The sequence below is a fragment of the Macaca thibetana genome, chromosome 14 (genome assembly GCF_024542745.1).
Source record: "Macaca thibetana thibetana isolate TM-01 chromosome 14, ASM2454274v1, whole genome shotgun sequence".
In the NCBI taxonomy this organism is placed as follows: domain Eukaryota; kingdom Metazoa; phylum Chordata; class Mammalia; order Primates; family Cercopithecidae; genus Macaca; species Macaca thibetana.
In genome coordinates, this window is record NC_065591.1 from 125,587,058 (window position 1) to 125,609,821 (window position 22,764).

Consider the following 22,764-nt stretch of genomic DNA (forward strand, 5'->3'; position numbering starts at 1 on the left):
CCTCCCAAACTTCTTTTGTGGTGGAATGTCATCAGTTAAGGCAGGAACCCGCCATCTGGATGTGTACGTGCAGGTCACAGGGGATATGATGGCTTAGCTTTGGCTCAGAGACCTGCCAGTATCACCGACCTCATGAGCTCAGTTATTCGGAGCTGCTGGTTTAACCTCCCAAGTCTTCCCGGACCCGTGCCCTCCTCTTGGGCAGCGTTACTAACCACCATGAGAGGAGGTCTGTTCCCATCTAGCCTCCACCCTGCAGCCAGTAATCTCCGTAAAACGAACACCTGGCTTAGTTTCTGCTGGAAACCGTTGAATAGTCCCCCCTGTTTTCTGGAAGGGTCTGAGCAGCTCCCCGTTGCGTCCACAGCCCCCCGGGCCTGCCTCCTGCAGGTCTCGCTACTTTGTCACCAAAGCATCCTCAGCGCTTGCACCTGCGTGAAGCTGTGCTCAGGCGCTCCCGCCGAGGGAACCGCCTTCCCAAAGCTCTGCGCTCTAATTCTCACTCGTTTACCACGAGGTAGCAGTGTGGGGAAACTAGAATTCTCCAGGGACTCTCCCCTGTACTTCGTGGCCGTCTGTGGAATCCTTGTTTTAGGATCTGCAGGTCGTTTCCAGTCGTGCGCGCAGCACGGAGGCTGCCGGCCCTGCCCAGCGCTGGGCTCTCTCCGCCTCTCTCCCACACGCCGGCCTTTCTGTGCCAGCTGGCTGTGCACCCAGGTCAGGAAGCCCAAGGTCGGGGCGTTAACCCAAGGGCCCTCCCGCGTTCCCTCCGAGGGCGGAGAGGCGTCGGCGCCCGAACCACCTGCGGGGACACCTGGAGCGCCGGCGCAGCTCGGCTGTCCTCGCGGTGCGGAGCCCGACGCGCATTCCTGGGACCGGGATCCGCCGTCCGCGCCTGCGAACGGATTTCTGCTTCGGCTACACGCGCAGCGCGCAGACCTGAGCCGGCCCCGCGGAACCGGGTTCGAGTCCCGGCCCGAGCGCGGCGTCGGGGGCAGCGGAGAGGGGCGGCGGCCGCAAGGGACCCTCCGCTCCTCGGCTTCGCCGCGATGAAGTCCCCGCCCCTCCTCAGGTGACGGATCCCCGCTGCCCCGGCGGCGGCCCAGCGCGCCCTCCCGGGCTACCCACCACCCAGCGCGTGCCTCGGAGCCTCCCGCCCTCCCCGGGTTCTGTGGCCAGAGCCTCCCGCCCTCCCCGGGTTCTGTGGCCAGCCAGGCGCCCCAGGCGTGCGCCGCGCCAAGCCGCGTCATTAAGCCTGCTCTCCGCAGCTTTCCTCTGCAGATCCCCTTGCTACCCCCACCCTGCGGAGGGGCTGTTCACCAGATGCCAGAAAATCAGGGCTGGGGACGCAGGCCGGGGGCTCCAGCGGCTGGACACCGTGTCCTTCCTGAACCTGGTGGTGGAGTGCGCCCGCCTCCACCTCTCCCAGACACCCACCCGCAGTGCCCAGCCCCGTCTCTAGGGTCTAGGACTGAACGTCTGTCCCCGGCCTCCATGCTGCGCTCTCCTGGCCCTGGGCCCGCCCAGAAGAGCCGCCTGTGTCGCGGGCCCACTCCCTGGCTCCGGCCTCTAAAACGCCCCCGGCACAGGTTCGCGGCCCTCGGCGCTTGGTGGGGCCAGCACCTTCCCCTTGTCACTGTTCTCCTTTCTCCTTCCAGCCCGTGCCTCTCCTGGAAGAGAATGGTGGGCGTCTTCTTCCTGCCGTTTATCTTACCAGCTTTTGCTCCTCGGTTTAAGCAGGAAGGGAGCCTCATGCTTGGAACAGCGCATCCGCCCCAGCCCAGGTTTGCCTGAGAGCCGCATTCCCGGGGCGGGAGGGGAGCGACCTCACCTTTCTTGGAGAGAATCATATCGCGATTGTGCACAGAACACGTCCTACTAACAAGAACTTCTGTTTTTCGCTAGGGTTTCAGCCGTCCCCCCGAGCCCTCTCCCGAGTTCTCTCTCCCTTTCCACTTTCTTTCCCTCGCCCGCGCCCTCCAGGTTTAACTGGTCTCATCTGACCCCTCTGGAGCTGAAGAATCGATCTGTGGGACTCGGAACTGCAAGCACAGGGCGGGGTAAGCCGCACTTCACGCTGGAGGGCCACAGGTTCCTCATCTGCGGGGGCTCCATCCACTATTTCCGGGTGCCCAGGGAGTACTGGAGGGACCGTCTGCTGAAGCTGAGGGCCTGTGGCTTCAATACTGTCACCACGTGAGTGCTGCCCTCACCTCCGGGATCTTGTTCCCCGACAAGCGCAGGGTAGCAAGAGCCTCCGATTTTGGGGGCCCAGCGTGAGGACTTGCCCTTCCGCACAGTCGTTTCCAGCACATACGTTTTATGCCTAAGCGTCCAGTTGTCACTTAACGTCTCATGCTGAGCTTGCTCTGTGATCAAAAACTTGGATAGGGGTTCGTGGGAGAATCTCAAGGGAGAAGGTTATTTCCTCAGGAATCTGTCCGTCTAGTGAAGGAACACCAGGAGCCCTTGGGAGCGCTCAGTTTAATGACAGAAGCTTAAGGCACACTTACGGATAAATATGTACTTACAGATACATGCTTTTTTTTTTTTTTTTTTGAGACAGGGTCTCGCTCTGTTTGTTGCTTGGGCTGGAGTGCAGTGGCCCGATCTCAGCTCATGGCAGCTTCTACTTCTCTGGCTCAGGTGATGCTCCTGCCTCAGCCTCCTGAATAGCTGGGGCCACAGGTGCATGCCACCACACCAGGCTAGTTTTTTGAATTGTTTGTAGAGATGGAGTTTCGCCTTGTTGCCTGGACTGGTCTCAAACTCCTGGACTCAAGCAATTCACCCTTTAAAAGGAAACACCATGGTTGTCCTCATACCTGTATACAACTGACCAGCCACCCTGTATGACCATAGGAATGCAAAACTGCTCCAGAATCAGAGGCCCCGTCCTCCTGAGGGCCTGCCTCCACCATCTTGTGGCAAGCTTACCATCACACTCACTGTAGAGGAGAAGATGCTTAGAGGGCCCTGTGCCTTATTGCAGAGCTGGTATTGAAGGGTGAATTTGAAGCTGAGAGGCAGTAAATTGACAACTGGTTCATTTAAAATGCAAAGAATTTAATCAGAAATAATCGTGAGTTTTGTTGAGAGCTGCTACTGCATCTGTTGAGGGGACAATGTGGTTTTTCTTCACCCTTCTTTTGAATTGCTGAATTACATCGACAATTTTTCTGATAGTCAAGCAGCCATATGGTTCTGGTACAAACTCTGCTTGGCTCTGAGAGATGCACACATTACATACACACAGATTGCTAGACTTTATTTGCTAGTGTTTTATTTCAAATGTGTTTATGTTATAAGCAAAACTCATTTAAAATTTTATTTTGTTAGTATTCTTGTCCAGTTTTGAATCAATCTTTTTTTTTTTTTTTTTTGAGACGGAGTCTTGCTCTGTAGCCCGGGCTGGAGTGCAGTGGCCGGATCTCAGCTCACTGCAAGCTCCGCCTCCCGGGTTTACGCCATTCTCCTGCCTCAGCCTCCGGAGTAGCTGGGACTACAGGCGCCCGCCACCTCGCCCGGCTAGTTTTTTTGTATTTTTAGTAGAGACGGGGTTTCACCGTGTTAGCCAGGATGGTCTCGATCTCCTGACCTCGTGATCCGCCCGTCTCGGCCTCCCAAAGTGCTGGGATTACAGGCTTGAGCCACCGCGCCCGGCCTTGAATCAATCTTATAATAAGCTCATAAAGTGAGTAAATCTTCTTTTCTTAGTTATTGAAAATATTTTGCACAAGAATTATCTTTACCCTGAAAGTTTTTTAAGATTCACCTGTAAACTCTGTTACTACTACCTTTTGTGGTTTGTGAGGTGAAGGATTTTGGGACAACATAGCTCTTTGAATGGTTATTAACTCACGTCCTCTATTTCTTCTTGAATACATCCTGCTTTCTCCCTTCCTTCCTTCCTTCCTTCCTTCCTTCCTTCCTTCCTTCCTTCCTTCCTTCCTTCCTTCCTTCCTTCCTTCCTTCCTTCCTCCCTCCCTCCCTCCCTCCCTCCCTCCCTCCCTTGTCTTTTCTTTTCTTTCTTTTTTTTTTTTTTTTTTTTTTTTTTTTTTTGAGACGGAGTCTCGCTCTGTCGCCCAGGCTGGAGTGCATTGGCCGGATCTCAGCTCACTGCAAGCTCCGCCTCCCGGGTTCACGCCATTCTCCTGCCTCAGCCTCCCGAGTAGCTGGGACTACAGGCGCCCGCCACCTCACCCGGCTAGTTTTTTGTATTTTTTTAGTAGAGACCGGGTTTCACCGTGTTAGCCAGGATGGTCTCGATCTCCTGACCTCGTGATCCACCCGTCTTGGCCTCCCAAAGTGCTGGGATTACAGGCTTGAGCCACCGCGCCCGGCCCTCTTTTCTTTCTTCTAATGGAGTCTCACTCTGTCATCCCCGCTGCAGTGCAGTGGTGCAATCTCTGCTCACTGCAACCTCCACCTCCCAGGTTCAAGTGATTCTCCTGCCTCAGCCTCCTGAGTTGCTGGGATTACGGTGCGCACCACCATGCCTGGCTAATTTTTGTATTTTTAGTAGAGATGGGGTTTCACCCTATTGGTCAGGCTGGTCTCAAACTCCTGCCCTCAGGTGATCCTCCTGCCTCAGCCTCCCAAAGTGCTGGGATTACAGGTGTTGAGCCACCGCGCCTGGCCTTCTTTCTTCTTTTGAACCCACTGGGACTTAAGAAATTTTTCCTTTCTTTCCTGTACTCACTTGGAAGTTACATACATCGCATTGTGTATTTTGGCTGTTTTTTGTTTTTTTCTTAATCTTATCTATTTCTATTTAGTCTTTTCAAATAGCTAGCTTGTAGCTTTGTTAATACTCTGTATATTTCGGATTTCTATGTCACAGTTTCTGAGTTAAATGTAATTTCCTTTTCTACTTTATTAAATTTAGTACCTTCTCTTCTCTGTCCTCCTCGGTTTCCTCCTCCTCCTTCTTTTTCCCTGAGTTAATATTTAGCTTCTTTTACTTCCAGTCTTTTGTGTTTTCTAATATATTCATTCAAAGATACGAATGTTTCTTTGAGTGTTGCTTTGGTTACATAGCCTACATATTTTGCTATACAGTGCTTTGAATGTCATTTATTTTCCAATATTTCCTAAGTTTTGATGTTGTTTCCATTAGCTATTTGGGAATATGCTTTCTGTTTTATTTATTTTAATTTTTACTATTTTTAACTGTGATTTTTAAATTTATTTGCATTTGTCTTGGGATCATGGACTATGTGATACAGATTTTTGGAATTTGCTGAGATTTACTTTGTGACATAGTACCTGCAACTGTTTCATGCAAATGTTTACAACTGTTTCATGCATTTTAAATTTTGGTCTTTTAAATTTTACATTCTTTTTTCATACTTAGTTCTACAGATGCACTTTTTAAGGGAATGTAAATGCTCCATCTGTTGGCTACTGGGTTCTCCTTATTTATTAAATGCAGCCTGTTAATTATGCAGTTCAAATCTATATCCTTACAAGTTTTTTTTTTTTTTTTTTTTTTTTTTTTTTTTTTTTTTTCCTGCTTATTTTCTTTGTTTCTCAGAGGGGTACTTTAAATCTTTTCACTGTGATGGTAACTGATGTATCCACGTCCTCTCTAATTCAGTCAGCTTCTCCTTTACTTACAACAAGCTACCTTGTAACTGACGACATACAACAAGCTCTGCTGTTGAGCTCATAGAAGGCCATGAGTAGTATGTCTTCTTGGTGGTTCATACAGTCACTTCTACAATGTATCGTCACAAATCTTTGCGCTGCATAAAACTGCGTAATAAAAACCACAGGGCTTAGAGGAAACACGATGTTAAGGGGGATAACACTCAAATATGTTGCCAGTGGCACAAAAAAAGACAGTTGCCTAGCGAACTATGCCTAGTACACCTAATAAAATTTTTACTCATAGCCAATCCTGTGGGGGCCCTTCTTGCTAAGGTCTAAAGGTAGTACCCTTACTAGATTTACTGTGTCTCCACTATCTTCACAGAAACTCCTCATTCGTTCTTATTTTGACTAACTCATAGCAATACTGTGTAAGGCAGATGTAGACATTTTTGTTTTTGTTCTCTTCTTTAGTTTATACTTTTAATGGGTGTTACAATAGGGCAGTGAGTGGAAGAATTTATATATAAATCCCAAGAAATCTAGCATCACAGGATAATTGGCACCTTGAACCACAATTGGATAATAGAGCAAGAAACTATTAAAGCTAGTCATAGTTAGCGTAACAGAGGTTTAATTTCCATTGGAAACTTCAACTTATTTCAAAATAGAGCTATGCATGGTTTTGGCCTGGATTTGGGGCAGACCTAACAATTTGGAGGAAGAAATAAGAAGATACTCATCATACTTCCCTTTCACCTCTTCTAGCTATGTTCCGTGGAACCTGCATGAGCCAGAAAGAGGCAAATTTGACTTCTCTGGGAACCTGGACCTGGAGTACGTGGTGTTGCTGCTTCTGTGACCTGGCCAGGGGCAGGGGCAGAGAGGTGGCTGGGAGGGACCTGGGTCTGGAGTCCTGTTCTAGGACTGCGAGAGGACCTGTACCCGGGACCTAGATGCTCCCCAGTCATGACCTGCTGGGCCTGCAGCCTTTGGGCCCCACTTCTCCACTGCAGCCCAGAGGGGCAGAAGACCCGGGAGCCGCCCGACTCTGCATGGGGTCCGGCTGCCTGGGCTGGGGCAGGGCGGCTCCTCTAGGCTAGCAAGGCTGTTGGGTCAGGTTCACTGTTAAGACCCCTGTGCCCTGGCTGTCACCCTTCCTCCTCAGGCCCCCAATGGGGCTGTGCAGAGGCTCTGAGGCTGGGAGCAGCTCAGGCCACCGACTTAGTGTGGGAGTCCCCGCTCTTTGCGGGTGGGGCCAAGCTGTCCCTTCACCCCACCGGGCAGCTCCACCCTGTGACGTGTGTGGCCCCCACCCGGCCTCATCCTGGGCCGTCATGGGAGGGGCTGACGATGTGGACCTCCCTAGGGCCTTCGTCCTGATGGCTGCGGAGATCGGGCTGTGGGTGATTCTGCGTCCAGGCCCCTACATCTGCAGTGAGATGGACCTCGGGGGCTTGCCCAGGTAAGCGGGGCTGCCATCCCAGAGTTGTGGTTCTAACGAAGTATTTGCTTTCGTGAATTTCTATCTAGTAACAAGGAAAGTAACTTTATTGACGGAGCTGATGAGGGGTGTGCCGCCCCAAGCCACGCACCGCGCCTGCGTTGTCTGTGAAGCCTGCGGTACTGCGGTCAAGAGGGTGTGCGCGGGGAGAGGTGGTCACAAGAGGCTCCCACTCTTCTTTCCCCACACAGGAGGGGCTGTGGCCCCCTCTGTCCTTCTCAAAATGCCCTGGGAAGAAAGGGACCGGAAGCTTTAAGGCCTGCAAGGGAAGATTCTGACGACTCTGGGCTTGTTTTGAAAACTTCTGATCTTTCGCTTATTTTGTGAGGGGAGGGCTGCCTTTCCATGCAGTGAGACCACCCTCAGCTCCCCTCCCTTCCCTCTTGCTTTTCTTTGCCTTGTTCTTGCCTCTGTGATTCTGGCCCCCAGCCCAGACTGCTGAGGGTCAGGGTGAGTCTCCAAGACTGCTGTCTGCTACCCCTGTGGTGGGCAGGGCTTCCTGGGGAATCTGGGGCTCTGCCTCCGGTGAGCACCTCTGCACCTCAGGGTCAGATGAGGCCTTTGTTTTCTCTAGGGGCAGAGAAAGCCTGAGCTGAGGGGAGTGGAGTTTTTGGGAATCAGTGACTCCCGGCATAGCTTGACTGGAGGCCTGCCTGGCACTTCCCCAGTGACCTGGAGAAGGCAGAGCGTCATTGGCACGTAGGCTCCTGCCCTGAGCCTGAAGCCTTAGCTCTTAGTGGAAATGTGACAGTGTGCCTAACGAAACTTTTCTGTCCCCAAGAATTTTTTTTTTTTGAGATGGAGTCTTGCTCTTGTCACCCAGGCTGGAGTTCAGTGGCGCGATCTCGACTCACTGCAACCTCCACCTGCCGGGTTCAAGCGATTCTCCTGCCTCAGCCTCCTGAGTAGCTGGGATTACAGGCGCCTGCCACTACACCCGGCTAATTTTTGAACTTTTAGTAGAGACAGGGGTTTCGCCATGTTGGCCAGACTGGTCTCGAACTCCCGACCTCAGGTGATCTGCCCACCTCGGCCTCCCAAAGTGCTGGGATTATAGGCATGAGCCACCACGCCCGACCGAAAAATCTTTTCAATAAACTGAAAAAGAATGGAGAGTGTTCAACAAAAGGCAGAAGGAAAAGCTCTTTTTTTTTTTTTTTTTTTTTGAGACGGAGTCTTGCGCTGTGGCCCAGGCTGGAGTGCAGTGACCGGATCTCGGCTCACTGCAAGCTCCGCCTCCCGGGTTCACGCCATTCTCCTGCCTCAGCCTCCCGAGTAGCTGGGACTACAGGCGCCGCCACCTCGCCCGGCTAGGTTTTTTTTTGTATTTTTCAGTAGAGATGGGGTTTCACCGTGTTAGCCAGGATGGTCTCGATCTCCTGACCTCGTGATCCACCCGTCTCGGCCTCCCAAAGTGCTGGGATTACAGGCTTGAGCCACCGCGCCCGGCCGGAAAAGCTCTTTAAGACATGACTGTAAGAGACTTGACAGGCCAGACCCTCAGTCACACCAAACGGAGCTGAGGCACTTCTGAAGTTGCGAAGTGCTTTGGAGGTGGAGGCGGGTGTTTGCTTTCAAATCCCAAAAGTCAATGAGAATGGTCTGAAAGTCTCACGAGGCACAGATCTTTCCAGGATCCCTGAGTGCTCCAGGACCATGGGTGTGAGGCAGCTGGGCAGACGTGCTGGGCGAGCTGGGGCAGCTCTGAGCCCTCTCCTCCTTCCCTCTCCCATCCTGTCTCAGACCCTGAGCCTGCCCCTCTCTCCCCCAGCTGGCTCCTGCAAGACCCCCGGTTACTGTTGAGGACAACCAACAAGGGCTTCACTGAAGCAGTTGAGAAGTATTTTGACCACCTGATTCCCAGAGTGATTCCTCTCCAGGTAAAGCCAAATTATCTTCTGCATCTTTCTTACATGCATTTTCCTGATCAGGCAGTGGAAGGTCGTGGGACCCACATAAAAGTGGTGGCATAACCCTAAGGCAGGAGGGAGGTGGGAATATGGATGGGATTGGCGGGGAAGCAGATGCATTTGTAGGTTTGAGGGCTCAAGTTTAAGTAGCTAGTGTGAGAAACAGGGAAAACTGTGGCAGTTACGTGTCTGTAACGCACTGGGAATGGTGGCTCCCACAGCAGCCAAGTGACCCAGCAGACTAACTCCAGTGCTGGAGCAGAGCGCGCAGACCGCGGGGGCCGTGGATCAGAGCCTGCCACACCAGCTGTGCAGCCTTTAGCAGCAAGCCCAGAGACTCCAGACTTTTGCCCCAAATAGCCTCACTCTTTAACCCTCCTCTGCTTCTCTCTCAGTACCGCCAGGGAGGCCCTGTCATCGCGGTGCAAGTGGAGAATGAATATGGCTCATTCAATAAGGATAAAACCTACATGCCGTATCTCCACAAGGTAAGAGGGCCTTGGTTTGGCCCCATGTTTACATGCCTCCTTCCTCCATCTGTCTCTTTTCTGGTGTGCTTTTCTGATTCCTGGATGCATGGGTGATTGGGCTGGGCACTGTGCATTCTGAGAATACTGGCCTGTGCACACGAGGTGCTGAGGGGTGCTGGCCCACTGCGTGGCTGAAAGGTTGCATATAACTTTTGACTCCCTGAAAATGTAGTCACTAATAGCCTACTGTTGACTGGAAGCCTTACCGATAATAAACAGTTGATTAATGCAGGTTTTGTATATCTATTATATACTGTATTCTTACAATAAAGTAAGCTTCAGAAAAGAAAATGTTACTAAGGAAATAATAAGTAACAGAAAATATATTGACTTCTCATTAAGCAGAAATGGATCATGGTAAAGGTCTTTATCTTCATCATCTTCATGTTAAGCAGGCTGAGGGGGAGGAAGAGGTGGAGGAGGAGGAGTTGGTTTTGCTGACTCAGGGGTGGCAGAAGAGGTGGAGGAGGAGGAGTTGGTTTTGCTGACTCAGGGGTGGCAGAAGAGGTGGAGGAGGAGGAGTTGGTTTTGCTGACTCAGGGGTGGCAGAAGAGGTGGAGGAGGAGGAGTTGGTTTTGCTGACTCAGGGGTGGCAGAAGAGGTGGAGGAGGAGGAGTTGGTTTTGCTGACTCAGGGGTGGCAGAAGAGGTGGAGGAGGTGGCAGGGGAGGCAGGGGAGTTAACTTGTATTGAAAAAATTCCGAGTATAAGTGGATCCGCACAGTTCAAACCTGTGGTGTTCAAGGTTCAACTGTAGATCAAGTTCATTTTCTCTGTGAATGCACAGCAGTCAGGACAATCACTATGTACTTAAATAACTTTATTAGAAGACAGAACGTGGCGTTAAAGGGCTATTCCTTTCTGCTTCCTATCTCTGTGACCCACGGTTCTCATTAAAGCTGGGGTTGGTGAATCTTCCTCCACTGTAAATAACGCTTCAAGAATTTAGTGATGTGACTCTCAGCTTGAAGCTTTCTGGCCTGTAAGACAAACGTCATCTCTTCTGTCCCCCTTGCTTCTTCATGGAGGGACGTCTCAGGCCAGGGAATAACTGCAGTTCTGCCTGCTGTCCTTCCTGGTGGCTCAGCCGCTGCTGGCCCCTGACTTCCCACATTCAGGAAGCTGATGAGAGTTCAGTCTCAACTGAACCCCTCCTTGGGCTGCCAAGCAGGGTGCAGGGCTGCACGGTGGGCCTGAGCCGTCCTGACTCCACCCTTGCCTCTGCAGCAGTGCCTGCACGGAGACCTGTCTGGAGGCTGGGAGGGGAAGAGGAGGGGTCCCCAGCTGGGCAAAGTGGGGAGGAGGGTGGAGCTGGACTTCATCCACATGCTGGCTCTCGCCCTGCAGCTGTGGCTTCTGGAGTTGGACAAGGTCAGAGAGTAATTTCCCTCCCTAACTTTTCCCAGGGGCTGCATGGCTGCCCTGAATCAGTTGTATTCAGCCAGCATTGTTTGTTCTTGATTTTAAAATTTACTGGCTGGGCTCCGTGGCTCACGCATACAATCCAGTACTTTGGGAGGCTGCTGTGGGCGGATCACCTGAGGTCAGGAGTTTGAGACCAGCCTGGCCAATGTGGCAAAACCCTGTCTCTACTAAAAATGCAAAATTTAGCTGGGCGTTGTGGTGCATGCCTGTAATCCCAGCTACTTGGGAAGCTGAGGCGGGAAAATCACTTGAACCTGTGAGATGGAGTTTGCAGTGAGCCGAGATTGTGCCACTGGACTCCAGCCTGGGCGACAGAGTGAGACTCGTCTCAAAAAAAAAAAAAAAAAAAAAAAAAAAAAGAAAAAAAAATTACCATTCAACTCCAATCCCAGGCCCAGATGTGGCTCAATGAACGCAGGAGACGCACAGCCGGGCCCTGGCTATCTGGCCTCGTAACCATGGTTTTTCGGATGAGATCTCCCCATCCCTGCAGCCATGGCAAGCTTCCTTGTACCCCTGACAGTGTTGGGCAGCACCTGAGCTTGGTGAAGTCCCTGATGGTTCTCAGGACCCCACAGCTGCAGCCTCTCCCCTTCCAGCACAGAGTGATTCCCTAGTCGTCTTCCTTCTTTCAGTGACTTAGATCCTCTTCCAGGGCATTTCCTGGTAAACTCAGCCCATTGTTCCTGGAGGCTTTGGTTATGGGATGTCAGAACCCACACTCGACCGATTTTAGGGTCATTCCCCACAAAAATCACCAGGCTGAGACAGACAGTGATTTCCCCCAATTTACTAAGTTGCAGAAGGTCAGACTCTGAATTCAAACCCTTGTCTAGCTCACATCTCACCCAACTGAACCATGCTCTGTTTAGTTTCCAATTTCCTCATGTAGTCGTCCCTTGGCATCCATGGAGGATTGATTCCAGGGCCCCCATGGACACGAAATCGGTCGATGTTCAAGTCCTTGACATAAAATGGTGTGGCGTTTCCATGCAACCTATGCACATCCTCCCATATGCTTTTTTTTTTTTTTTTTTCTGGGACAGTTTTACTCTGTCACCTAGGCTGGTATGATCTCGGCTCATTGCAACCTCCGCCTCTGGTTTCAAGCAATTCTTGTGACTCAGCCTCCCAAGTAGCTGGAATTACAGGTATGCACCACCACACCTGGCTAATTAGAGACAGGGTTTCACCATATTGGCCAAGCTAGTCTTAAACTCTTGACCTCAAGTGATCTGCCTGCCTCAACCTCCCAAACTGCTGGCATGAGCCACTGTGCCTGGCCTCTCCCATATACTTTAACTTATCTCTAGATTACTTCTAATACCCAATACAATGTAAATGCTACATAAATAGTTGCTATATATTACTCTTTAGGAAATAATGATTGGAAAAATGCCTGTACATGTTCAGTACAGATGCAACTAAGGAATATATTTTTGGCCAGGTATGGTAGCTCACACCTGTAATTTGAGTACTTTGGGAGTCCAAGGCAGGAGGCTCACTTCAGGCCAGGAGTTTCAGACCAGGCTGGGCAACATAGTGAGACCCTGTTTCTATAAAAGAAAAAAAATTAGCTGGATATGGTGGCGTGTGTCTGTAGTCCTAGCTACTCAAAGAGACTGAGAGGTGGTAAGATGGCTTGAATCCAGGAGTTTGAGATTATAGTGAGCTATCATCATGCCACTGCACTCCAGCCTGGAGAAACACAGCAAGATCCTGTATTGGGGGAAACCCCACTCCCAATATTCAACGTGGGTTATTTTCTATTTCCCTAAGCGTTGGCTGGTCTGAGAAATAAAGGGAAAGAGTACAAAAGAGAGAAATTTAAAAGCTGGGTGTCTGGGGAAGACATCACATGTCGGAATTTCCGTGATGCTCCCTGAGCGGTAAAACCAGCAAGTTTTTATTAGCGATTTTCAAAAGGGGAGGGAGTATACGAATAGGGTGTGGGTCACAGAGATCACATGCTTCACAAGGTAATAAAATATCACAAAGCAAGTGGAGGCAGGGCGAGATCACAGGACCACAGGATGGGGTGAAATTAAAATTGCTAATGAAGTTTCAGGCACCCATTGTCATTGATAACATCTTACCAGGAGACAGGGTTTGAGAGCAGACAACCTGTCTGACCAAAATTTATTAGGTGGGAATTTCCTCATCCTAATCAGCCTGGGAGCGCTACAGGAGACAGGGGCTTATTTCATCCCTTTGGCTTCGACGGTAAAAGATGGCCGGCTCCACGTGGGCCATTCATACGCCTACCCTCAGGGGCGCATTCTCTTTCTCGGAGATGTTCCTTGCTGAGAAAAAGAATTCAGCGATATTTCTCCTATTTGCTTTTGAAAGAAGAGAAATATGGCTCTGTTCCATCCAGTTCACCGGCAGTCAGAGTCCAAGGCCATCTCCCTTGTTCCCTGAACATTGCTGTTATCCTGTCCTTTTTTCAAGGTGCCCAGATTTCATATTGTTCAAACAAACATGCTCTACAAACAATTTGTGCAGTTAATCACCACAGGGTCCTGAGGCGACATACATCTTCTTCAGCTTACAAAGATGATGGGATTATGAGATTAAAGTAAAGACAGGCATAGGAAATCACAAGGGTGTTGACTGGGGAAGTGATAAGTGTCCATGAAATCTTCACAATTTATGTTCAGAGATTGCAGTAAAGACAGGCGTAAGAAATTATAAAAGTATTAATTTGGGGAACTAATAAATGTTCATGAAATCTTCACAATTTATGTTCTTCTGCCGTGGCTTCAGCCGGTCCCTCCGTTCGGGGTCCCTGACTTCCTGCAATAACCCTGTCTCTAAAAAAAAAATTTAAAATTAAAAAAGTAAAAACATTTCTGACTGTGATTGCAGAATTCATGGATGCAGAACCCATGAGTATGGGGAGCTGTATGTATTTCTTTTTTCGCAATGGAATGAGGGAATTGGGTTCATTTTGGTTAATTTTCTCAACAGGCTCTGCTGAGAAGAGGGATTGTGGAGCTTCTCTTGACCTCCGATGGTGAGAAAAATGTGCTGAGTGGCCACACCAAAGGAGGTACACATTTAGAGTTAGTTCACAGAAGAACAAGGCTTTCAGCTAGCCCGTGTAAATCTTGAACACACCCCAGAGAAAAACAAGTGCATCTTGATGCCTCCTTTTCCCGTGTCCAGGACTCAAGGTCAAGGTTCAGGGCCGCTCACCAGCCCCGTCTCTTGGCCTTGCTCCTGCTGTCTTTAATCACAGCAGCACTGGAGCTCCTCTGTCCTCAGGATGCCTTTCCATCTCCCATAGTTTTTCTGTGGTAAGGAATCTGCATTAGTACAGGGCCTGGCTTGGGATCAGGGCCGTCTCCACTAACGTGGGAAACCACAGGGAGAACCAGAAGATGGGTGTTGTGTCAGGAACCACGCCTAGACCCTGTCCCGTTCCTGGGATCCTACCGCCCAAGGCTCCGTGTGGACACTTAGGAGATCCTAGAGAATTAAGTGGCAGGAAGATTCAGGACGGACTCATCAGATGGCAATAGTGAGGGACACGCCCGGGTGTGAGCAGGCCGGTGGGGCGGGCTGCTGCCGGCGGCTGCCCTTGTGCCTCCTTAGCAGCGGCTTTTCCACTGGAGCGTGGTACACTGGAACACGTGCTGAGCTTGGGGCCAGGAAGCTGCGTTCCGTTTCCGGTCTAATCATGTCAGGGAGCCTTGGCCTGGCTCACTTCCCTGCACAGAGTGTAGCTAATGTTAACAATGAGTGTCCGTGCAAGTGTCAGGGATGTGGCGATGGCCATGGCAGCCCTTTGGACGTGGCAGAGTGCGATCCGGGCAGCCTCTCGCCATCCCCACTGCTGAGCCTGCGCTCCTCCTGCGTGCGTCTGGGCGGGGGCGGGTTCCTTCCCTCCCGCGTGCGTCTGGGCGGGGGGCGGGGGGCGGGTTCCTTCCCTCCCGCGTGCGTCTGGGCGGGGGCGGGTTCCTTCCCCCTCCCGCGTGCGTCTGGGCGGGGGGCGGGGGCGGGTTCCTTCCCTCCCGCGTGCGTCTGGGCGGGGCCGGGTTCCTTCCCTCCCGCGTGCGTCTGGGCGGGGCCGGGTTCCTTCCCTCCCGCGTGCGTCTGGGCGGGGGCGGGTTCCTTCCCTCCCGCGTGCGTCTGGGCGGGGCCGGGTTCCTTCCCTCCCGCGTGCGTCTGGGCGGGGCCGGGTTCCTTCCCTCCCGCGTGCGTCTGGGGGGGGGGGGGGGGGGCGGGGGGCGGGTTCCTTCCCTCCCGCGTGCGTCTGGGCGGGGGGGCGGGTTCCTTCCCTCCCGCGTGCGTCTGGGCGGGGGGGGGGGCGGGGGGCGGGTTCCTTCCCTCCCGCGTGCGTCTGGGCGGGGGGCGGGTTCCTTCCCTCCCGCGTGCGTCTGGGCGGGGCCGGGTTCCTTCCCTCCCGCGTGCGTCTGGGCGGGGGCGGGTTCCTTCCCTCCCGCGTGCGTCTGGGCGGGGGGGGGGGGGGCGGGGGGCGGGTTCCTTCCCTCCCGCGTGCGTCTGGGGGGGGGGCGGGGGCGGGGGGCGGGTTCCTTCCCTCCCGCGTGCGTCTGGCGGGGGGCGGGGGCGGGGGGCGGGTTCCTTCCCTCCCGCGTGCGTCTGGGCGGGGGGGGGGGCGGGGGGCGGGTTCCTTCCCTTCCCTCGTGCGTCTGGGCGGGGGCGGGGGGCGGGTTCCTTCCCTCCCGCGTGCATGGGGCGGGGGCGGGGGGGCGGGTTCTTTCCTTCCTCGTGCGTCTGGGCGGGGGCGGGGGCGGGGGGGGCGGGGGCGGGGGCGGGGGCGGGGGCGGGGGCGGGGGCGGGGGCGGGTTCCTGTTCCTTCCCTTTCCTGAAGGTGCTTGGAGCCGCCTCAGTCGGGCCTCTCTTATTTGTGCAGTGTTGGCCGCCATCAACTTGCAAAAAGTTCAGCGGAATACCTTCAATCAGCTTCATAAAGTCCAGGTAAGACATTTCAGACGGGCGGGTTTTACAGCTGCTCCTGCCATGACCGCCCTCGCCTGGGTAACTGGTGTTCCGTGAAAACAGCTTTGACAAGAAGAGCGCAGGTTTCCTCCTGGGTCCTCGGCAGGTTCCAGGCCATGTGGGGAGCCTTTGGGGTGCGGAGGGAGGAGGGGAGCCGCGTGTTCACCTCCGCTTGTGGAGCACGTCACGGAGATGAGTGGGCAGGGCGAGGGGTGACGGAATCAGCGGGAGACGACGTTCCTGCCTTGGCCCTGTGAAGACTGAGCTGAGAAGGCTGTGCGCGTTGCTGATGGAGGCCTCCCAGGGAGTTCTCGTGGGGTTAGCCTGTCCCGCCACGGCATACACATCGTGGGAAGGGACGAGGGTTGTACCTGCGCTGATTTAACAGACGCGGATTGAGCGGCTCCCACCTTCCTCTCAGTGGGTGACCTCCCGTGACAGTTACAAAGAAGGAAAAGCCACAGCCCAGCGTCGGGGAGTCCATCGGTCGTTTCTCTAGACTAGTTAGAGTGCGCGCTTCAACTAGAGTGCAGGCTTCAACAGGCCTGGTCACAGTCTCCTCTGCTTACCACCCTTTCCTGGTTGTCCTTTGTGCCCAGGATGCCATCCAGCCCCCACGCCTTGGCCCACTGGGCCGCTGTGAGCCTCTGCCTGCGCTCCCAGCCCCACTACACCGCCCCTGAGGGCCTTCCTTCCATTCCCGCACACTGTGGCCCCCGGCCTAGCCAAAGCCTCTGCAGCTCCAGAGCTCTGTCCCCAGCCTCCACCTATGTTGTAAATAAGAGTCATGAACCTTATTTCGTTTTTTCATCAATTTCTTTTTTTTTGAGACAGTCTCACTCTTGTTGCCCAGGTTGGAGTGCAATGGCGTGATCTCGGTTCACTGCAACCTCCGCCTCCTTGGTTCAAGCGATTCTCCCGCCTGAGCCTCCCGGGTAGCTGGGATTACAGGCACCTGCCACCACACCTGGCTAATTTTTGTACTTTTTAGTAGAGATGGGGTTTCACCATGTTGGCCAGGTTGGTCTCAAACTCCTGACCTCAGGTGATCCACCCGCCTTGGCCTCCCAGAGTGCTGAGATTACAGGCAGAGCCACTGCGCCTGGATTTTCATCAATTTCTGTAGTTTCCAACTTGGTGAAAGGCAGGGGCCCTGCCAGAGCTCTGTGGATCTGTGGCTATCTCTAGTTTTTCAATACCTTTGCTAAGTCTTTTTCTTCCTTTTTGTTCTTTTTTTCTTGTCACTTTCTTTTAACAACTTAATTGAAATCTCATTTGTACACCATTAAATTCACCCATTGTAAGCATGTAATTCAACACACAGATTTCCACAACCATCACCACAATCCAAAATGTTCATTGCATTTAATGCTCGTTGCAGTTAATCCCGTCTCCAGGCCTGGGCAGCTACCAATCTGCTTTCTAGTTCTATACATTTACCTTTTCTAGACATTTCACATAAGTGGGCTCATGCAGTATTTAGTCTTTTGCATCTGGCTTCTTTCATACAGGGTGGTGTTTTTTGAGGTTTCTTTGAGGTCCATTTATGCATGTTGTAGCACGATTCAGTGCTTTATTTCCTTCGATAGCTGACTGGATTGTGCTTGGCTGTCATATATGCACAGTCATAGTCAAAACCAACGGCCATCCTGCTTTAGTGTGTTAATACGGTGACTGCGGTTTTTGCATGTTGAACCAGTCTTTCATTCCTGGAATGAATCTCATCTGATTGTGAGCGATTATCATTTTCTATTTTGCCAGATTCAGTTTATTCATATTTTTGTTGAGAATTTTCGCTTCCATGTTTATGAAGGACATTGGTCTTTGGTTTTCTTTTCTTAAAAGGTATTTGTTTGGTTTTAGAATTAGGATAATGCTGGCCTCATAAAATGAATTTGGAAGTATGCTCTCCTTTTCTGTTTTCTGGAACAGATAGTGTAGAATTATTAGTGTTTCTTAATGTTTGGTAACTTTCATTACTGAAACTACCTGGACCTGAAGTTTTCCTTTTTAGAAGAATTTTAACTTGCAGTTCAATTTCTCTAATAGATACAGGAAAATTTAAGTTATTTCTTCTTAAGTGAGTTGTAGTAGTTGATGTCTTTCAAGGATTTGTTCTACTCATTTCATTCTATTCCATCTAAAGTTTTGAATTCATGGGCATAGAGTTGTTTGTGATAATCCCTTGTTATCTTGATGTGTCTGTTGTCATTAGTGATGACTCCTCTTTCAGTCCTAATATGGCTAATTTTGTGTATTTATTTTGGTTAGTGTGGCTAGAAGTTTGTAATTTTTATTGATCTTTGCAGAGAATCAGCTTTCGGCTTGATTCTGATTCCCTGTTATTTTTGTGTCTTTAACTTCTTTGGTTTCTGCTCTGAACTTTGAGCATTTTGTCCCTTCTGCTGCCTTCGGATTGCATTTGTTCTTTCACTTGGTCTTTCTGGTGGAAATTTAGCTTACTGAGTTGGGAGTTTTCTTCTAATATATGCATTTATGCTATACATTTCTCTGTATGTACTAGTTTTGTTGCATCTCATCAATTTTGATGGGCTGTGTTTTCATTGAGTTCAAAACATCAAAACATTTTAAAAAATTTCCGTTGAGACTCTTTATTCCATGCATCAGTCGGAAGTGTGCTGTTTCATTTTTGAATCTTAGGGGATTTTCCAGCTAGTATTCCATAACTGATTTCTAGTTTAATACTGTTAAGGCCCAAGAACATAGTTGTATAACTTCTGTTCTTTTACATTTGTTATGGTTTGTTTCATGGATCATAATATGGTCATTCTTGGTGAATGTTCTATGTACATTTGAGAGTAATGTGTAGTTTACATCTATTTATAAATTCCCATCAGGTCAAGCTAATTGATGATATTGGCCAAGTAATCACTATCCTTACTGATTTTCTGCCTACTCATTCCATCAATTATTATGAGAGGAATGTTGACATCTCTAAATATAATCATTGTTTATTTTTCCTTTAGGCCTATTAGTTTTTGTCTCTGTTTTGAGGTGCATTCACATTTAGGATTATGATATTTTGTTGGAAGATTGGCTGCTGTATCATTATATAATGTCCCTCTCCCTTGTTCTGAACTCTATTTTGATGTAAATATAGCAACTAGCTTTCTTTTAATTAGTATTTGCATGGCATGTCTTTATCCTTTTGCTTTTTATATACCTTAAAATCTATATTTAAAATGGATTTCTTGTAGACATCGTATATTTACATATTGCTTTAAAAAATTCAATTTGACAGTTGTTGTATTTTAAGATAATGTGGCTACATCATTCACACTTAAAGTAGTTATTGAGATGGTTTGATTGAAATTTACCTCTTTGCAAATTCTTTTCTTCTTTGTACTTTGTTTCTTGTTGTTTTTTTCTCCCTTTTCTGGAGCTAATTGATAATTTTTTGATTCCATTTTATCTATTCTGTAGACTTACTACTTATGTCAGTTTAAAAAATTGTAGCTGTCGACTTAGAATTTAAAATATAGGTCGGGCACGGTGGCTCATGCCTGTAATCCCAGCACTTTGGGAGGCTGAGGTAGGCAGATCATTTGAAGTCAAGGGTTTGAGACCAGCCTGACTAACATGGTGACACCCTGTCTCTACTAAAATACAAAAATTAGCTGGGCATGGTGGTGGGTGCCTGTAATCCCAGCTACTCGGAGGCTGAGGCAGGAGAATTGCTTAAACCTGGGAGGCAGAGGTTGCAGTGAGCTGAGTTCGTGCCATTGCACTCCAGCCTGGGCAATAGAGGGAGACTCCATCTCAAAAAAAAAAACAAAAAAAGAAAGAAATATATGTATATACATTTAAAAATTAACCTGAAACTACTAATCACACTCAGTGTAGGTAGGATTAGGATTGTACAGTAGTATCTTCATAATTCCCCACTTGAAAGATGTCCCTTCATTATTGGTCTACTTCCGTGGTTTCTGATGAGAAGTCAGTATTAATCCTTATCTTTTTTTCTTGGTCTTTTTTCTTCTGGCTACCTTTAGAATTTTCTGTTTGTCTTTAGTTTTCAGAAGTTTCAGTGTAATATGCCTATATGTGGTTTGTTTCTTAAAATTTATGATGCTTGGTGTTCCAGGAGATTCTTGGATCGGTGGTTTGGTGAAATTTACCAAACATTAAGAAATAATAAAAATTCTACACAATATGTTCCAGAAAATAGAAAAGGGAGAGAATACTTCTAAACTCATTTTATGAGGTCAGCATTTTCCTAATTCCAAAATCAAATGAAAGCAACTAAAGAAAAGAAAACCAAAGACCAATTTCCCTTTTGAACATGGAAGCAAAAATTCTCAACAAAGGATGAGCAAATTGAATCCAGCAATATGTAAAATGATAATACATTACTGATATGGTTTGGCTGTGTCCCCACCCAAATCTCAACTTGAATTGTGTCTCCTAGAATTCCCATGTGTTGTGGGAGAGACCCAGTGGGAGGTAATTGAATCATGAGGGCCGGTCTTTCCCGTGCTATTCTCATGATAGTGAATAAGTCTCACGAGATCTGATGGGTGTATCAGGGGTTTCCACTTTTGCTTCTTTTTCATTTTCTCTTGCTGCTGCCGTGTGATAAGTGCCTTTCACCTCCTGCCGTGATTCTGAGGTCTCCCCAGCCATGTGGAACTCTAAGTCCAGTTAAACCTCTTTTTCTTCCCAGTCTCAGGTATGTCTTTTCAGCGTGAAAATGGACTAACACAGTTACATTCTAGTGAGATTCATCCTAGGAATGCAAGATTAGGTGATTAATTTTGTAGAATTCTGAGCCATCACTTATTTAGATATTTTCTCTGCTCTCTCACCTTCTGTGGTTCAAATTGCACGTACATCAGATCACTTAGTATGGTCTCACAACGCTCGGATGCTGTTTTCCTTCCCACTGTGTTGTTTTCTCTTTATTTTTCAGTTTGGTTAATTTCTACTGACTTATCTTTAAATTCATTGATTCCTTCCTCATGCCTGTTGAGTTTCGCGATGAACTTACTGAAGAAATTCTTCGTTTCTCTTGCTATGTTGTTGATTTCTAATATTTCCATTTGCTTCTTTCTTATAGTTTTCATCTTTCAGCCAAAATTACCTATCTGATCTTGCACGCTGTCTACCTTTTCCATGATAGGCTTAAATATATTAATCATAGTTATTTTGAATTCCTTGTGTGATAGTTACAACATCTGTGTCTTATCTAAGTCTGTTTCTGATGATTGCTTTATCTCTCCAACTGTGTTCTTTTCTTGCCTTTTTGTATGTCTCATAATTTTTTATTGAAATCTGCACATCATGTATAGGACATGGATACTGTCTTGGAGATCAGCACACCTTTCATTCTGCTATGCCATGTGGGATTTTGTGTTCCTCTAGTCTGGAGTTGGGCTAGTTGTGAGGTTTGTTGTTGCTGTGTTATCCTTTGTGCATCATGGGCTTCAAATGTTTCTGGTGGTATCTTGTGTTGACGGCAAGTGCTGGTTAGGCAGAGGTTGTTTTCTCTATGTCTGCTTTCCCCTCTGAGTCTCACCTTTGCATTGTGTCCCACAGAGAATCTGTTGCTTGTGACTCTCTCAGCTATAGTATGTGTTACTTTTTCTCCAGCTTGGTTAGCCTGCTGGTGAGGGAGAAAGGCTTTCCCTGATGTTCTGATTATGCCTTATTGTCAGCAGATGCTGTCTCTGGGTCTGAGCGGTGTGGCCTTTGCAGGTGCTCCTGCTCCTGCTCTTCTTCTAGTGGCAGATTTGATCTTAGCCTGTGTTCCTTCTTTCCCAAGGATAGGGCATCTCCCATCCCTTTTCCCAGATGCAATGGATTTTATCCAGTTAAGCTGCCCTTAAGTGACAGCTTCTGTGCTGTTTCTTAGCTGATTAGGGCTTTTGTTCCCTAGGGAAGATGGGCTGGGAGAAGGTCTGGCAGTGGCGGTGGCTCCCTCCCCTCAGCCAACATCAGAAAGAAAGCTGTGTTACTTTCTTAGGGTTGCCATAACAAAGGACCATAGATTGTGTGGCTTCAACAGCAGACATTTATTTTCTCACATTCTGGAGACTAGATGTCTGAGATCAAGGTGCTAGCAGGGTAGGTTTCTTCTGAGGCCTCTCTCCTTGGCTTGTTGGACGGCTATCTTCTCCTCCCTGTGTCCTCACATGGTCTCTTCTCTGTGTGTGTCTGTGTCCTAATCTCCTCTTCTTTTTTTTTTTTTTTTTTTTGAGACGGAGTCTCGCTCTGCCGCCCAGGCTGGAGTGCAGTGGCAGGATCTCAGCTCACTGCAAGCTCCGCCTCCTGGGTTCACGCCATTCTCCTGCCTCAGCCTCCCGAGTAGTTGGGACTACAGGCGCCCGCCACCTGCGCCCGGCTAGTTTTTTGTATTTTTTAGTAGAGACGGGGTTTCACCGTGTTAGCCAGGATGGTCTCGATCTCCTGACCTCGTGATCCGCCCGTCTCGGCCTCCCAAAGTGCTGGGATTACAGGCTTGAGCCACCGCGCCCGGCCCTAATCTCCTCTTCTTACAAGGACACCAGACATACTGGATTAGTGCCCATCCTATTGACCCCTTTTTAATCAAGGCATCCACAGGCTGTTCTCCTCTGAGGCCTCTCCTTGGCTTGCAGGTGGCCACCTTCTTAACGTGCCCTCGCGTGGTCTTTCTGCCGTGAACATGAGACCCTGTTGTGTCAAAACTTCCTCTTTTTATGAGAACCCCAGTGACATGGGATTAAGACCCACACTAACAGCCTCCCTTTCACCTAATTACTTCTTTAAAGGCCCTGTCTCCAAGCACAGTCACATTCTGCAGTACTGAGAGTTAGGCCTTCATGTGAATTTGTTTGGGG

At 49.5% G+C, this 22,764-nt stretch overlaps 1 protein-coding gene across 5 annotated transcripts in view; it reads left to right on the forward strand.

Moving 5' to 3' along the window:
* The first annotated feature begins 290 nt into the window (after window positions 1–290).
* GLB1L3 (galactosidase beta 1 like 3) overlaps window positions 291–22,764 on the forward strand; it is a 46,724-nt gene continuing 24,250 nt past the window's right edge. For 2 of the 5 annotated variants that reach the window (XM_050755952.1, XM_050755953.1), the window contains exons 1-9: window positions 291–1,072; window positions 1,659–1,784; window positions 1,984–2,196; window positions 6,361–6,429; window positions 6,962–7,057; window positions 8,868–8,976; window positions 9,402–9,494; window positions 13,931–14,012; window positions 15,840–15,904. In XM_050755952.1, coding sequence (XP_050611909.1) covers window positions 1,050–1,072; window positions 1,659–1,784; window positions 1,984–2,196; window positions 6,361–6,429; window positions 6,962–7,057; window positions 8,868–8,976; window positions 9,402–9,494; window positions 13,931–14,012; window positions 15,840–15,904 — 876 coding nt within the window. In that variant the 5' untranslated portion in view covers window positions 291–1,049. Of the gene's footprint in view, window positions 1,073–1,203; window positions 1,785–1,983; window positions 2,197–6,360; window positions 6,430–6,961; window positions 7,058–8,867; window positions 8,977–9,401; window positions 9,495–13,930; window positions 14,013–15,839; window positions 15,905–22,764 lie in introns of those variants that run through there. The other 3 variants (XM_050755949.1, XM_050755951.1, XM_050755950.1) reach the window with 2 other exon arrangements.